This window comes from Mesitornis unicolor, unplaced genomic scaffold, assembly GCF_000695765.1.
Source record: "Mesitornis unicolor isolate BGI_N332 unplaced genomic scaffold, ASM69576v1 scaffold43009, whole genome shotgun sequence".
Taxonomy (NCBI): domain Eukaryota; kingdom Metazoa; phylum Chordata; class Aves; order Mesitornithiformes; family Mesitornithidae; genus Mesitornis; species Mesitornis unicolor.
The window spans coordinates 1-17,508 of record NW_010210108.1 but is presented as its reverse complement, the minus strand read 5'-3'; the positions used below and the strand labels follow the sequence as shown (position 1 = coordinate 17,508).

Below are 17,508 nucleotides of genomic sequence, written 5' to 3'. Positions count from 1 at the left end.
CCGGTCCCCGGGGCGGTGCGAGGGGACGAGGCGTTGCGGGCTGAGCCCCGGTACCAGCCGGGCGTGGGGAGCGGCGACACCGGGAGCAGCGGTCTGGGGCTCCGCAGCGGGGGGCGCTCCTGGCCAAAGCCAGGGCAGGACGGGAGGGGACAGGGTACGCGGGCTCCAGTCCCCCTGTGTTTCGCTTCTCTCCGCTGTGGCTGATGGGTTTTGCTTCTGGGCGATGCCAGCCTGGAGGGGGGCAGAGGTGCCGGTGTTCTGTTGCCGGGTGTCCCCCTCTCCTGCGAGAGCATCGGTGGCACCAGTCCCATCCTGGAGGGAGGCAGGAGCGGTCCATGCCGTGGTGCTGAGCAGGGAGCGGGAGTCCCCTCCTCCTGCCCGATAGCCACCCCTTGGGGATGCGGTGTGGGGCTTGCGGGGCTGTGCAGGGTGTCCTTGCCCTGGGAGAGCTCATCTGTGCCGGGACACCCACGCCCCAGCAAAAAGCCTGGCCAGGGGAAGTGTGGAGAAACAATCTGAGCTGTCAAATCCTCTGCTTGCCTCCGCTGATGGGGCTGAATGCTGCCGACCTCGGGTCTCAGCACCCACGGTGAGCAGCCACGGTCTGACAGAGGTTCCTGGCCCTGGATGGGTCAGAGGTTGGAGCTGTCAGCAGGGCTGACCTGCAAAATGCCAGCGGCAGCGGGGCCATGGGATTCACTGAGCGAGGGAGCAGGAACTGGCCCATGCTTGGGTGGAATTAGAATTAAAAACTCTCCCGCTCGCCTTGGCTGGGAAGGAAATGCTGCAAACGCTGGAGGAATGAGCAAAGAGCTGGAAATAAATCAGCATAGGGGAGAGGAGGAGAGGGCACGCTTTGGGGAAGGGATCTTCTACATCCTTGTGTGTTCCCCTGCCACCCCTTTGCCATGTTGGGGGGCATATGCCCTGTGCTGCCCTCACCAGTGCATCTGTGGGGCTGGGCCACTGTTGTACCCAGAGTGAGAGCTAAAATGAAGTGTGCAGTGAAGCACCCAGCTCAACCAGGAGCTCTGGGACTCCTCTGCAGTGGGGTTTCTCTTTGGGAAGGAGCGGTGCCGTGTTCGGAGCATTACAGCACATGTGAGGGTGCAGGATTTTCTGCACAAAGCTCCTGTCTAGTGCGACTCCAAGTGGGAACATCGGCATCCTGGGCACTGCCCTGGCTTCCAGGAGAAGGAAGAGGCCTCTGCTTGGTTGTCTCTGCCACGCTGACCACCTCCAAGATCTGCCTTCAGAGGGACTCTGCACTTTGCAGTTACTTCAGATCCCAGCTCAGACTCAAAAGGAGGAAAGCAGCTAACAAAAATTGTTGATGAAGAATTCCACAAAGTTCCAAAGAGAACATAACAGAAGGGAGAATGCTGGTATTTTCAATCAAAATTAAGTGCTTTGACAAGCCAGAACATCCCTCTTCCTTTCAAAAATGACATTCCAGGCTGAAAAACTTCACATCAGAACAAACATTTATAGTTGCAGCCTCATGATGATGGAGGTTGATAACTGTCAAAATAGCAATTTCTGCGGCGCCGTGTTTTCTAACGGGAGTTCGTGCGTGAGCAGAGCCCCGAGTGCCTGTGCTGTGGGGGCATCGCTTCAATGGCTGCTGCCTCTTGGCCTTGTGCTCCTCTGAACCCCCCTGTGCTCACCCCAGCTCCTGCCATGGGCTTGGCTCCTGCCGCTCGTGCGGTGACTTCCCTTCCCGTGGACAGCGCGGCTGCGTTATTGATAACTCGTGATTTATTTATGCTTCCTTGGCTGTAGCCTTCCTGAGCTAAATAAAGCTTGCACTGGGAGTGCATCCCTGTCCCTGTGGGGTAGGGGCGGCCGGCAGTGCCCATGCTTCTGGTCCAGCCAAGAGGCTGTTGACAGCACTGCCGCCTGCACATCTGGGCTGCCAGATGTGTCCCTTTGTGGGGCAGGACAGATGTGTGCTGTGGCACACAGCCCAGCGCGGCTCCTTTGGGTTGAGCAGGGGGTGTGTGTGTGCGCATGTGTGTGGGGTGGGAGGGCATCGTGCCGCTGGTGCTGGCGCTGCCCTGGGTTTACGTGAAGGGCTGAGCCGCTCCAAGAGCGCTGGTTGCTTTTCCATTGAGGAAATCGCGTGTTGAGCTGGCATCAGTGTTCACAGGATGGGCTGCGATCTCTGGGGGGACTCCAATAGTGCAGACTGTGAAAATCCCCCCCGAGGATTCTTTCAGCCCCGCTGAGATTCCCTAAATATGGCTTTACCCAAGGAGACGGTGCTGTTGTCACCTCAGCTGTGCCCACTTTGGGGATCAATACTTTTCCTGCATGTTCAGCATGGGTTTTGGGTCCATCCTGGCGATGCAGGAGCTCAGGGGGCTTGGAGCAGCTCCAGCCCTGCAGCGTGGGGTGCAGCCTGGTGAGGGCTGTGCTGGGGCAGGAGGCAGACATCCCTGGGGTGTGGGGATGGAGACAGGAGGGGAAGCGGGCGCCTGCATGTCTGTGCCCTCCCCAACCACACATTGGTCTGCTCCTGGTCACGCTGGCAGTCCCGTGGTGTTAATTTGGAGTATTTTCTTACCTCTAAATTCTTTTCTAGCATAAAATATGTGGTTTTGTCAAGATACCTTTCTTTTTTTTTCCTGGGCAAATGTCAACGTTTTTGGTGACATTTTCTGTTGGGTTTTTTTTCCTGCTAGGACAATCAAAATGGAAAATACCATTTTAAATCAGCATTTTGGAATGAAACATTTTTCATTTTGAAATGTCAGTTTAAAACTCAACAATTCATTTTGAAATGGTCCAAAACCAAGAAATGCCCTTTTACCACCTCAAGTCACTTTGTTTTGATTAACAATGTCAGTGTTTTCCATTCTGGCACTTTATGTGCATCTGTTTTGCTGCCTCGGCCTGGTCCGGAGCAGACAGATTTAGGAGGTGGTTGGAAGTGAAGGATCTCCTCACCCCTGGTCGCTGCCCGTGCTCCTCTCTCCTTGCAGATGCACTGATGCCCGCCCCCCACAGAGCCCAGACACCCCCCATGTTGGCCAACGCACGGGTGTGAGTGGACCCCAGGAAAAGGTAACCAGTGCCGAAAGGCGACCATCGCCTCTCCGTGCTGATGGAGACAGCCACGCCTGTCTGAGGGCAGTGGTGACCCCCAGGCCATGCCCCTGCAGCTACGTCCCCCACCCTGGTCCCGATGTTTGGGGGTGCTCCACCACACACAGCAGCGCGGGTGCGTGGGGGCTGCGCCTGCCCTCCTCCTCCTCACATCTCTCCTTGTCTTCGGCAGAATGAGTGAGAGAGAGGCGCAGAGCCTGAGCAGACGGGTTTTGGTGCTCACTCTCTGCCTGACCACACTGTGGGGACGACTGACGCTGGCCTCTGCCCACCACAGGACCCATTCAGGTAGGGGAGGTGATGGCCTTGCGCCCGCGATGCTGCGTTCAAAACTGGTGCTGGGTGAGCCTGGCTGGACTGAGGGGTGAAAAGTGAATTTCTTCAGGTCTGCAGCAAAATCTGAGACACGTCCATTGATGGGGGTTATTACTGAGTAACCCTTGGTCTGTGAGCAGTGAGCCATAGCTCCACCCAAGTCACCATGAGTGTCACAAACCACTCTGTTATGCGACAGACTCTCCCCACTTTAGGCTTTCAATAGAAACACAAACTTCCAGCCCTCTGGCTGTGACCATGGAATGAGCACAAACTGATGTAGAACTGAAAGCCTTGCTGGGAAGCGTAGCCCTGGCTCTGGGGTCTACTTGCTGTTTGCCCCTGGTGCCAGTGTGGGGAAATGAAGGTATTTCAGGGTTAATTTGAAACCGTTCGGGCCTGACCCCACACCCTGTCCTATTTCTGTCATTTTTCCCTGCCAGTTAAAGCAGCTCTAATCCCGTAATCCCCATCCTCGTTGGTTAAAACCAAAGCGTGTCCCAGAGCGGCTCCTTCCCATCCAGGAGCGTTACCTGCCTCAGCCCTCCCGCCTGCCACAGGTACACGGGATGGTAAAACCCCTCCATCCTTTCTGGAGGGGCTTTTTGGCACTGCGAGGCTCCCCAGGAGGGGGCTTGGGCACTGCCCCGCAGGAGCCGTTTGCTGGGGGCTGCTGCCAGACCTGGCTTTAGTAAAGCAGCGACTCGCCTGGGTTTGAAGTGCAAATGCCCAAATGTACTCACTGAGCGTGAATCCTGGATAAACCCCTCTCCACACGTGAGGAGATTGGCTCTGGTATTCACATGCTTGCAGGCAGGGAGATGGGGATTTTCCGCTCACACGGACTTGCCCACAGTGGACCAAATCTTGTACTTTTTATTCAAGCGAATTCTAAGCCACAGCAAAGCGGGCACACCAGGAGCAAATACTTACAACTTTGACCCCGTTCTGTCTGTATGAACACAGTTTCTCGCTGCACATCCTGGTTACCTGGCACCAAGTGGTTTTTATTCACAGTTAAAACCAGGTGTGGCACCTGAAAATGAGCAATAGCAGAGGAAGATCTTTAATTATGGCAATGTGGGCGCAAGGTTTCAGAGCCCCCACCCTCAGGAATTTCTTGAACAGAGATCAGAGCAGCCCCCTGGTAGCCTTGAATCCCCCTGCTAGCCATGCATCCCCCCTGGTAGCCATGCAGCCCCCCTGGTAGCCATGCAGACCCCTGGTAGCCGTGCAGACCCCTGGTAGCTGTGCAGCCCTGTACAGTAAACACCTCACTGGCTGCAGAGATTGGACCCCAGACGTGTCCCAGCAGAGCTGGGCTATGTGCTGGGATTTAAAGGGCCGCATGAATCGGGCGCAGAGATTTAAGTCCTTTGGAAATGGAAGAGGAGTCTCCTTGGGGAAGGACGATTCACCAGTTCAACCCTCGGGTGAGGTGGCGAGCGCTGTGGGATGGACAAGGCTCCTTGTCTGGATGCAGCTCCTGCAGAGGTGGCCCAGTGTCTCCAGATAAATCCCCAACCCTGATCATCTGCGTGTGCCATCCCTGCCTTCAGACACATCCATCGCTCAACCCAGAGCAGAAATAAAGACGTTTGGTCAGCTGGGATTTGCTTTGGGGAGATGAGATTCTGAGTGAATGGAGAGCACCGGTTTCTGATGATCTTGTATAGAGATTTACCGGCCGGCATGTCATCGCTCGCTGTGAAGATGGCAGCTTTGGTGTTTATTTGTGAGATGCTTCTGTGAGATTCCCTCTCATGTGGACCGTGCTGGTTCCTCCATCATGTGTGGCCTTTAAACCAGGGTGGGATATTGTCCTGAGCCCAGGCATTTGGGTTTCTGCTTGCAAGTGTGAAGCAATGGGATTTGCTTGAGCAGCTCGTGGACGTGCACACAGCAAAGAGCGACGGAGCATGGTGTAGTGGTGACAAGGTAGTAAAAAATCCCAGCTGATGTACAGTGATAATGAGCAATAAAAACAAGGCTGCTTCTCTCCAAAACCCTCTTAAATAATACATGCATCTAAGGCAGCAGTGATTTTAAGACTTTAATTATTTAGTGAGTATTAGCAGTGGAGTTGTTGCGGGGCATGGGTTACAGATGGCTCACGCTGCCGGCTGCCTGCGAGCCCCTCACTCCCCGCTGCCCCCAGGCTGACCCCCTGAGCCCCCCACCTGCTCCTGGGGGGCACCAGACCCCTGCCTCCCACCCCTGGGCTCCACTGCTCAGCCCCCTTGGGGCCCAGACCCAGGGCATCGCCTGCAGTTACGGGCATTCACCTCCTCTGCATTTTACAGCTCTCTAGCAGCAAAAGGAGCGGTATTTCACACTGAACACATGGAGCAGTGCCCACGCCTCCCCGAGACACACTAAATGTGTCATTTCAGGTTATGCCATAAAAAACATGTTCTGCTGCTCACTTAAAGGTCAGGCAGAGTAGGACAGCTTTTTATTTTATTTTTGCATGCAGGATTCAAAAGCCTTGTGCTCCTACAGTGCTTTTATGGCTCCATGAGATAAGATTTTTTTTAGAAAGGGTTGCAGTAGGGAAATACCAGTTGAATGGGAGGGAGAAGCGTGCCAGGAGCTCTGGGCCTTATCCCGGGTGATGGGGTGTCCACCCCTGCACATGGTGCCAAGAGAGCTGAGACCATCACTCGCTCCCGTGTGTCTGAGACCATCACTCATTGCCATGGGTCTGAGCATCTCTTTTCTGCCTTGGGTTTTGCCCTTCCTGGCTGCCCTCAGGCTCTGATCCAGAGCTGGGCCACGTCCGTCTGTCCTGCTGGGAGCACCTTCCCCTCTCTGCACCCCCACAGTCTGCCTGGTCCCTGGATGGATGTGGTGGGTGCCCCCAGGCTCAGCTGACTCAGGCAGGTGGAGAAGAGAAATTTTCTTTATCTCTGAGCTGCACCTTTTTGAGCAAATTAAAAGGGCTTTGGCGTGTAAGCGAACTCTTCCTGCACGGCTGTAATGAGCGATTTCTCAGTTCTGCCTGGCTCTCCCACAGCTGAACCTTTCTAAATGAGCTGAAATGAGGAGCCAGGAAGCAGGAGTGAGCAGGAGCAGAGGGGTCGCCTGGCCTCCCCCCCGGGAAGGCTCCTCTAATGAAGCTTTGTGGGGAGGTTTTTATAAAAACGAGTCAAAACCACAACTATCTGTGAGCACTGCAGTTGGGGTGCACAGGGTCGGTGAGAGGCTCCTCATGGTCCTGGATCAGAGCGTGGTGGGACTGTGGGTTCACATCAGCCAGAGCCAAGGACCTCTGCTTATTCCTCAGATTACTTGAAAAATCCCCTTAGCCATAGAAACAGGGCGGAACAGTCACGTTTGTTCTGTAATGAGTTGCTTTTCTTCTCACTTTTGCCGAAGTCTACCATTTCAGCATACAAAAAGAATGGAAATTATCATTAAATCTGAATTATGATGGCATTTAAAAGGAAGGATAAAATTGATGGCCAGAGATGCTCTTACAAAATACTTCCAGGATAGGTAATTGCGTAATTATTATGGGCAGAAATGAAAGTGATGGTTCATTAAAAGAAAATGACTGTGAAATAACAATAAATAAAGCCAAATTAAAGCTGTGGTGACTGCATGGCCCTCCCTGCCCCGGGCACAGGGTGTGCAGCTCCCAGCGGAGCAGGGGACGAGCAGCGCTGTCACTGCCCGCGTTCACGTCGGGACGGGGCCTTTCCCTGCACAGCACCATGCACCAGCCCCTCTTGTGGCAAAGCTCATTATCAGCTGCAATTAATGAACGTGCTCATTTGTTTTGATAAAGCTCTTGGCTTGGCCGTGGCGAGCGGCTTTTAATTTTGCTGGGTTGGATGGGCGCGAGGGCTGGTGGGGGTGAGGAGCAGCAGGACCGGACAGGACCAGAGCTGGTCCTGATGAGTGGGGCTGGGCGATGCTGCCCCGAGCGCTGCGGTGCCTCGGTCACGGGTGGCAGTGGCGGGAGGCAGTCGGTTGTTTCTGTTTCCACTGCTTCTCCCCCCGCAGCGCACGTGGAGCCCGGGACGTGCGAGGTGATCGCAGCTCACCGGTGCTGCAACAAGAACAAGATCGAGGAGCGCTCGCAGACGGTGAAATGCTCCTGCTTCCCGGGGCAGGTGGCGGGGACGACTCGGGCAGCTCCCTCCTGCGTGGATGGTGAGTGCCCTGCATGCCGTGAACCCCCCACTGTGATTCCCCATCGGTAGGGGGGTCTCTGTGTCCCCAGGATTAACAGGAGCCTTGCCCAGGAGCTCCTGCAGCAGAGCGAGGGGACAGGGAGCGTTTTGGGAACGCTTTCCGTTGGTCTGGCTGCTGACGCCTGCTCCTCTCCGCAGCCTCCATCGTGCTGCAGAAGTGGTGGTGCCAGATGGAGCCGTGCCTGGCCGGGGAGGAGTGCAAGGTCCTGCCCGACCTCTCGGGATGGAGCTGCAGTAGTGGCAACAAAGTGAAGACGACCAAGGTACATCCTGGGGGAGGGTGCTGGGTGCTGGTGTCACTGATGCCCATGGGGGTGACACAAAGCCCGGGTGGGTCCTATGGCATTGCTGGTCAATAACACCCATGAGGAGGCTCAGTGAGGAGGGCATCACTGGGGACAATCTGGGGATGGCATCTCCCCGCTGCTGTCCCAGCCCAGTGGCACAGCCTGAATCTGTCACCGTGCCCCGGGCTGAGGCAATCGGCTGTGACAGAGCACTACATGATTATTATTTTCATGGCTTGCTGAATGCCCCAAAGAACAAGGTATAATTAAAATTTTATCAAACTCATTAGTAATTACATATATGCCATGGTTAATCAGTTGCATAATTGTTCGTACTGTTGAGTGTAATTATTTCTTATGCTTTAGGGTTTTTTTTCCTTACCCCACATCCTCTGCTATAAAATTATCGTATTAAGCGACACTGGGCTTTTTTCATTACTGCTATTGTTTTTGTGCACAGAAAGCACTTTCACACACACGTGTGTTTTCATGGACGTCCACAAAGGCTCCTCTGGCACTGGACATCCATCCCTGAGCAGCAACTGCAGCACCACCTCCAACTTCTTCTCTTTTTCCCATCATTTTTTGTTGATTTTCCCCAGCTGCGAACTCTTGGAGCCCTCGTCCTGCCCTGGGGAGGGGGCATTTTGGAAATGCAGAGCTGTATTTTCAAGAGGATTTTAGGGCCCTGCTAGGGGGTGGATTTTCCCCTCCCTCTGCAGACAGAGCCCAGTGAGAGCTGAAGCCAGAGCAGAGGCTTCACAAAACGTTGTGAAATTTGGATTAAATTGGCCCATTAAATGAGCACAGAGGGCACCCACGTTGGCATCTCCTGAGGCTGTTCCCACTGGGGGCTCAGCGGGGTGCAGGGTAACTCCCCCTTTGGGGTCAGTCACTGCCCACCCCTGTCCTGTACCCCCAGGTGACACGGTAGCCGCCGTCAGCTCCACGGTGATCGACCATCCCAGTGCGGGGCTCGGTGCTCTGCAGAGCCGTGGGACAAGGCCTGGGATGCTCCGTGGCTGCCGGCCACACCGTACCAGGTACCGGGGCAGAGCATCTACTGGGATGGGACCCCAGCACAGCAGCAAGGCTGCTCCATGGTCACCTCTGGCCCTGTGGACCCACTCACCAACCAAGAAATGGGCTCACGTTCCCATCCTCCTAAATAAAACACTCCGGCCATGTAAGAGCTGTTGACGATACAGACAGCAGACCCCAAAATAGGCTTTATTCTGGAATAGCTGCAGTCGTTGCTGTGAGTCGTCTTTCCCCATCTCCCAGGATGTTGAAGCGGGGTCTCCATCGGGAATTGGGAAGTCGATGGTTGTGTTTTCCCTCCCATGTTTGCTGACAGCTCCTGGCTGGAGGTCCCAGGGGCAGGCGCTGAGCTCTGACCTGATCCCGTGTCACCGGGGGCTGCTTCGTCCCCGCCGCGCTGTGCGCTCCCCATGGACCTGGCTGCTGTGACTGCGTGTGGAGGATGCATCGGCGTGGCTGGGGCTGCCTGGCTCCCATGAGAGGTGGTGATGAGGTGTGAGATGTCTCTGTGGAGCATGCTGCTGGTTTCTCCTTCCTTGGTGACTGCGTTGATTGGGCTGTGAGTTTAATACCTGCTCTCTGCTGTGCAAGTCCCAGACACCAAGTTACTGCTCGCGTTTGCAGTCTAATGTTGGAATAACATGCGGGGGAAGACCTCGGCTCTGGCAAGCCTGACGCCATGCAGATGCCCAGGAGAGACCCAGACCAAGCCAGGCTCCACTGTGTTAATTTAAAACAAGGACAAATGTACCATCTCCTGAACCTCAGCTCATGCCCATCCCCAGGATGCACCACTTCCCTGGCTGTGCAGCTCAAGGGGGAGAGAACGAGACCCCCGACATCGTCAGGGCTGGGAATGCCAGGGCTGCTGCAGTGGTGGGGCTGGTGGCCCATGGCCTGAGCAAGAGCATCATAGTGGAGAGTGGGACCAGCGCCTCCCCGGTTGCCCCAGCCCCGCTCCATGACCGTGGGGCTGTGCTGGATCGGGGGGATGGGGGCTGGCGAGGGGGCCAGCAGCACCATACACTGCCTGGGGTGTGGATGCAGTTGACCACTGCCAATGGGACTCATTATTGAGGTGATTTTGTAACGGGGTACACAACACCGACTCCAGATGTGATGTAAATACCAGACTGTGAAACAATAAATTCATTTTAACCTCTGCAGAGGATCTGTTTGTTCAGCAGCTGGGGGGGCTTTGGGAGCGCGTCTCTTGCTGGGGCTGGGAGCTCTGCCCTGGCCCTTCCAATCCCAACCAGCTCGGGTGACTGCGTCCACTCTCGTTACTCATGCAGTGCCTAATTCTCTGGCTCAATAAAATCTTTTGGCTGTGACTTCCACTCTAATTACACGTTGCATTAAAACGGCACACTCGTTCATTGAGCCGATGGCTGGAGGGGGGCCACCCAGCGGCTGCCTGCGTGCCTGTGGCCATGGAGCTCTCCTGACATCGGGACATCACTGAGCTCCCATGGGACAGCCCCTGCTGCATGAGGGCTTTTCTGTCCTGGGACAGCCAGATGACCAAAAATACTCATGGCTTTCCTCCACCAAAGGAGGGAGATGAGCCTGGGCCAGAGGCTGTCAGGAGAAGGGATGCATGGAGGGGGAAAATGAGACCAAAATGGGCAAAAGATATCACCTGCACCCCCAGCAGGTGAACACATTTTGGAGGCGAGGCTGCAGCCCACGGCGGTGCTGGGGTTATCCCCTGTCTCCAGGGGAGGATGGATGCTTGTGCTGTGGACCCCGGCACTCATCCCTGGTCCTGGGGACAGGGGAGCCCCTGCAGCTGCGTCAGTGGCTCAGAAACCTGAAGATCCTGACCCTGGAGTGGCACCGTGCCCAAATTCCTTAAACCTTGGCCCTGACACGTTAGCGCAGTAACTGATGGGGAGACGTGCAAGTCGCCGAAGGGGCAATTAGTCAGAGGAAACTGTCACAGTTAAGGTACTTTCAGTATCATCTCCCTGGGTATTATAATTACGCCCCACTCAATTAGTCTTCGGGGGGAAAAAAAAAGCCTTTTGTATTAAGGCTTGGTGGAGAATTATTAGAGAGTGAATTAAAAGACAAGGATTCCATTTTACTTCACAATAATAAAGGCGTAATATATAAAATACCCCAAAATTACAAGGTGACTAAATTTAGAGCTGTGCTAGGAGGTGAAACGAAAGGTAAAATGAAGCCCTTTGAGTGGCTGCGATGTGCAGTACAAGGGGGTATTATCTGAGAAATAAGATGGAAACATAATTAACCACCCAACATTATGCTGAAAGATGGCAAATTGAAATGGGAGACAAAATTAGGTGAAATTGCCGAGCAGACTCATTTATTTCTGCTTTATAAATCAGCACTACCTGTCAGTGGGAACGCGGAGCTGCTGTGGAGCCGGAGCTCAGGGCGTGCTGCTGGGGGGACCTTCCCTCACGCAAGATGGGACCATGTACACCTTGCACTGGCACCATGGGTAACTGTGGGTCATCGTGGGCCACTGTGGGTCACTGTGGGTTGCCGTGGGACACTGTGGGGCACCATGAGTCACCGTGGGGTGCCATGGGGGGGAGCCGATGGCCCCAGGAGCCTCTGGTGCCCCCTCACTCCCTGCGGTGCTGGCTGCTCTGATTTTCTATCACTGGCTTTGAGTTTCCTCCTCTCAGATGAATTTACCCCCTTTCCTGGAGCAGGAAGAGGCAGCAGCCACCTCTGTCACCTTTCTCCTCATTTTGCTCCTCTCTGGCCGTTTGGTTTGATTTACCGCTGCTTTTATAACCAATTCAAACAAGAACAAGAAAAATATTGCCGTTTCCAGAAGCAGCAAGGTTTTTGCTAGAATCACCTCAGCCATGGGAAAAAAAAATACCATGCAGCTCCCATGTTGTATTTAGGAATGCAGAAACCCAAAACTGGCTTAGCAGATGAGGAGCGGGGTCCATCTCGTCCAGCTCGTGTGGTGCAGACGGGTGGAAGGGGCTCACAGCTGATCAGTGTTTCTCTGGTTTACCAATACCTTTCGCTAATAAACTCCATAGTCTGGGGCTTTTCACCTCTCTGGTGTTCCCGTAGGTAGATCTACAAGCGCCCCCCTGCCTCGCACGCAGTGGGACTCCATTAGAGTCACCAGGATAAAAATACAACTGCTCGGGGTCTGCTCTGGTTAATATGCGATGACTGGGCTGTTTGAAGCATTGAGTGGCTCTTCCAAAAACACGTCCTCATGTTTTATTAAATCGTGCATTTGTGGAGCTGTTCTTAAGGGAATTAATAAAATATTCATTCAACTGTTACTGTGCAATAAAAGCAGAGTGAGGGGCTGATCTGTGCTGCTGGGGGTCCCCTGGAGCCCCAGCTCGCTGGGCCTGGGGGGGGTCCCTGGGGAAGGTGGCCCTTGATGCCACCCCCTCCAGCCTTGGTCCCTGCATGTTGTGAAAAGCAAGGCACGAAAAGGTGCATGGGAATGGGGACATTGCATGGACATGGGCTCCTTAAGGGCCAGCTCTGCTTTCTGCCTGCACCAGGGATTTAATATTCGCATTTTCACAAAGTGGTTTCTCCCCATGGATTCCTGCAGTGGCTGGGGCAGAGACGGAGCTGTTGGCTCGGACACAGCAGCGAGGAGAATGCAATTTAATTTGTGCGTTTCCCAGCTTGTTGTTAATCTCCAGATTTACCACTGGTATTTGATTTCTGTAGAATTACTCCATAATAAAGGGATTAGCTCGGACCATAGGTCTTCTCTTTGATGCTCATCTGCTGGGGATTACAAAGAAATTCTGTAGTTAGTTAATGGGTCAAATAGGTAAAAATGAAAATATGCATTTGATTTTGTTGTCATTTGCAGGAACACCTGATCTGTGATCCAGCACTCGCTCCCCTGGCCTGTTCAGGGTCCTCTGCTGCTGGTTCCATGGAGGTCCCAATCCTTGCTGCCAGGTTCAGAGCCCAGAGCCATGCTCCTGAGAGGCTCTGCTGTGCCCCACAGGGACCAGAGCCACTGGGGGATGCTCTGGGGAGACAAAACCTGCGTGGGCACAAAGCCCAGGTGGGCACAAAACCTGCGTGGGCACAAAACCTGAGTGGGTGTGGGAGGTCTCGACCCCAGGCAGCTCCCATGGGCTGGACTCGCTCGCAGCCAAGGTTGGTGCAGCCCAGTTGCAGGGATGCCGGGAGTGTCAGGAGATGCTTTGTGCAGCACGTAACACCTCTCCAAGCCTGGTCTGAGTTTTTCTTGTGCGCAGCAGCAGCAGCAGAGGTTAATACAACATTAGCAGGCCGACCTGCATATGAATAAGTCAGACATCCCTAATAAATGCTTTTGAACTGAAAACACGGACAAATTAGCCTTCATTGCCTTCTGATGATGCGCTGTTCTGGTCCCCTCATCCACTTCCCCACTGCCCTCCCCACTCCCATCTCCCCCTCTCCAGTGCTCCCCAGCTCTGGTAACCTGAGCCACCAGCCACGGCCATTGATTTATTGGTGTCACAAAGCACTGCACCGAGCCAGTAACGATCCAATTAAGTACGCCTGGACACATCCATATTAGTGAGCTGTAAGTCAATCAGTTATTTAGATACGATGAGAACCACGTCCTGTGATTATTAAAGGGGCTGAAAACGTGTTGCATTAGTAACAATAATAAATATTGTGGATACTCAGTTCTTTAAGGAAATGGCTCCACGAGCTGTGATAATCCACAGGAGCTGGGAGGATATGAATATGGATCAGCGGGATTAATACACATACCAGCACCAAGGGACAAAATTAAACAGTGTTTAAAATTCCCTGCAAAGACAAAATGTAGAATATGAAAACTTTCGCAATCATTTATAATAATGAAATTTTTATTAGAAAGCCAGGATCATGCATAAGTTATCACACATGCCCTCCGGACCAAACAGCATGCAAAATGGGGAAATTTGAGGGAAACATTTTGGCTTTGGGGCGATGGGGCCGAGCAGTGGTGCTGATTGGGGGTGGGAGGCGTAGAATGGGCTGATCTGGCCGAGGAGGGGCTCTGGGGGTGTCTGAGCCCTCTTTGGGTGCACAGCACTGGTGGCTTGGCCCCATGGGTGCTGTGCAGAGGATGAGGACCTTTCCTCTGTGTTTTCTGCTCTTACATAGTGGCAGAAACAGTACATAAATTATTTAAGCACAGAAGATAATTAACTCTAATCAATCTGGATTCTGCTCAGGTTATAGCTCTGCGACAGCATTAATCTTACTAATTACTTAATATTACTAACGCAGTTTTGAATGAGTTCAGCAATGCGCTCGGTGAGTAATAGATGTAAAGTGATTGATTCTGAGTCAAAAAACCCTTTGGTACTGCAAATCTGGTCATTTTATTAATCAAATTATCACCTTTAGGGCAGTCAAGAAGTAGCAGCTTGGTCTTGCAGGGAAATATTTTCATTACAGTGATGGGTTATTCTTGGGTTGCATTAGAGAGAATGTTATTTCAAGAGCATTAAGAAAGAAGAAATCAGACTAAATTAGCTGTATCTCTCATAAACAGTGATTTAGATTACCAGAGCCTGGTTTTGGTCCATGGAAGTGGCAGTGGTGTCCAGCCCTGTGGTGACCCATGAAAAGGTGAGAAACGTTATTGATTAATTACTTACCATGTCCAAGCAGTTGTTGAGCAGGGCTGTGACTTTGACAAATGGCCCCTCAGTTGCTGTGATGGACACGCGGTTTGATTAGCACGGTTTGGCGATGCTCCCGTCAGGGCTGACGGGCGCCTGGCTCCAGCACCTTGCAAAAGGCACCAGCGCCGCATTGTCTGTAACCGATGGCATTTGCAAGCGGTTAGCCAGAAAATAATTAAGCACTGTGATATTTCATGGGAAAGGATCATTGGGTCCCTCTGAATCCCAGATCCTGCCCAGCACTGCTCAGGAGGCAGGAGCAGAGCAAAACCCCTGTTTCCATGAAGGAACGCTGTTAAAATCCAGTGCAGGAAATTGGGCATTGACCCCCGGAGACTGTGGCACCCGGGGTTTGTCTGTGATCCCTCAGGGCTGCCACTGGGGCTGGGCTGTCCCCAGCAAACAGCACTAGGGATAACAGGACCACGAGACGCTTCGAAAGGCCGCTCTTATAGACCAGGAGGCAAGTGGTCTCATAAAGAGGGATTTCACACTATTTAAACAAGCAAATCCCTGCTGGCTGCCTGGGGAATACAGCCTTTTACCGTGGAAAAGCTGCGATTCGAAGACAGTGACTGCCAGGCCTCTTCAAAAACAAGCCACTGTTATTTCGGGTGGGGCCATGGGACTTGACGCCAGGTTCCCTCTTCTATTAATCAGTATTTGTGTTGGTTTTAATTAGTTTTGACTGCAGCTTACAAATGTAAATGTGCCTCCCATGGCACCTCCGCCAGCTCCTGGGAATGTGAGATGAGCGTTGAGGGTAACAACACAGAGCTGTGCACGGGGAGGAAAGCAAACGGAAAAGCCCCCTATGCCCCCCTGGAGCTTTGGGGATCCCCCCAAACCTGCGGTGAGTGCCAGCTCAAAGGGGAGGAGATCCTGGAGAGGAGGGAAATCTGTCCTGGTGGTTCTGCGAAGAGGTCCAAGGACCCCCATCCCTTTGCTGTGGTGAAGTCTGCAGGATTTGTCCATCCCGTTGTGCTCAGGAGGAGGAACTGGGGGGGAAGGTGGGAGCAGCCCCCACTGGTGACACCAGTGCCACCAGGCTGTGCCCCTGCACCAAACCGGGCATTGCTGGTCTCCGTCAGATGAAGGAAAGCTTCCTCGCCAGGAGGTTAATGCACCTGATTCACCACCCGCAGGGATATAATTTTTCTTATTAGTGTTTGCCATTTTATCGTTTAATTAAGGTCACCCAGTGGGCCTGTAAATGACATCCTAATTAATAGGCTGCGATATCTGCTGGTGCCAGCCAGGCTATGGAGCCGGTACCCGGGAAGGGATCGGAGCCCCGTGGCTCATCTGCGGTCTCCGACCTGTGGGGGATGGTCTGTGCTCACCCAACACGCCTGCGTGCACACATGGTGAACACGTGGGCTGGTGACAAACGTGGTGTCCTCTGTGCTCCAGCACCGCTGGAGCCTTCCACAGGGCTGACGTTTTGTACCTCCAGCCCTTTCTGGTGGCTATTTGCCAATCTGCCCTTTCCCGGATGGGTGCAGGGCTCCCTGTGCTCACTGGTCCCTCACCCTGAGGGCAGCCCTGTCCTGGGTTCATGCCATGATATAACGCAGACACCACCTCACCGGCCCTGTAATTTGGGGGGTGTGATCCCACAGCACACTTGGACTCGGCGATGTACCCAGATCCATCATCCCATGATTTATGGCTCAACTTTGTGACTTATATCAGAGTCAGTCACAGTTCAGAGCCAGCCCATAACTCAGAGCCATCAGGTATCCATCAGCAACACGGGACGTGGGTAACTCGGGGATAACTCCAGAATTAATTGTGTCACTGATGAAGTTGCTGACATGACTTATAAATTGCCGCACGGTCAATAAATCAGTGAGACAGCTGAGAAATTCATCATACCTTTTTTCAGTCAGAAACTACACGAGCCTTATAAATCAGAGATTGGAACAGCTCAGTGTGCATCAAACCCACACTTGGAGAACAGCTTTTTGGGAAGAATATATATTTATGGAGTATCTGTCCCAGGCTGCGTAACAGGGTTAAAGAAAACGTAAGGGCAAGTGAAAGTGGAATGTGTGAAGGAAAAGCGCGCACCACCATATCACACTGCAGCATTTCTCAGGGTCGCACACAAAATAATCTTTGTTTTGTGTTATTTTAAGGCACATTTGACACAAACGCGTTGAGGCCAGGGTTTCTCCATGCAGGACGAAGGCTCTGGGGAGCTCCTGGGGACACGCGAGCTCCACATGCTGCTGTCAGCCCCGGCTCAAGGTGCAACAAATGCACTCTTAATGCCGGCGATCAATGCATTTGATGGGGAACCGGGGTTTATTTAATGTGCATTTCACTTAAAGCCTGACATATCCATTTAGATTTATTAAAGCAATTCCTGTACATTGACTTAGTGCTGAGTCCTTGAAACACATTTTAGAAGGGCTTTAACACCCCAGCAAGACAGACATTTTCTATATCCTGCATTTAAACTACTACAAATGCAACGTGTTCTTATCAGCAGGTGTCCCTTTAGATTACAGTCACCCTGTTTTTGTTCTTTATAAAATGCATGGAAGAATTTATTCAGGATATTTTCAAAGGATGGGGTTTTTTAATGAATCTGTGGGCAATTTACCATAAATTACCCATGGAAATGTAAAATCTAATCAACTAGTTGCATAAGCCATATGTGCAGGAGTTTCACTCCTGCAAAAAAAAAAGAAAAAGCAAATTAAATGAATACATTGGAGATTATTTGAATACATCAAGCAGATTTTTAAAGTATTTCCCTAAGAAATGCAGCCTGCGCAGAGCCCTGTCACTAACAGAATGGGAGCAGTCACCAGTAAATATTTACATTGGCAGCTTTTGATGGAAAAACAAAGCTCCAGGCAGAGCGTGGAAGGTTTCCTGTCAGACACAGTGATGGGA

The 17,508-nt window shown here is 52.7% G+C and overlaps 1 protein-coding gene across 1 annotated transcript; it reads left to right on the top strand.

Moving 5' to 3' along the window:
• Positions 1-3,281: 3,281 nt before the first annotated feature.
• Positions 3,282-8,952, top strand: LOC104535837 (protein FAM19A2-like; the record flags this gene model as incomplete). Its single annotated transcript, XM_010193078.1, has 4 exons — positions 3,282-3,396; positions 7,432-7,581; positions 7,761-7,952; positions 8,832-8,952. Coding segments are annotated over exons 1-4 (578 nt in total), but the record flags the coding sequence as incomplete, so codon positions are not given.
• Between the last annotated feature and the right edge of the window lie 8,556 nt (positions 8,953-17,508).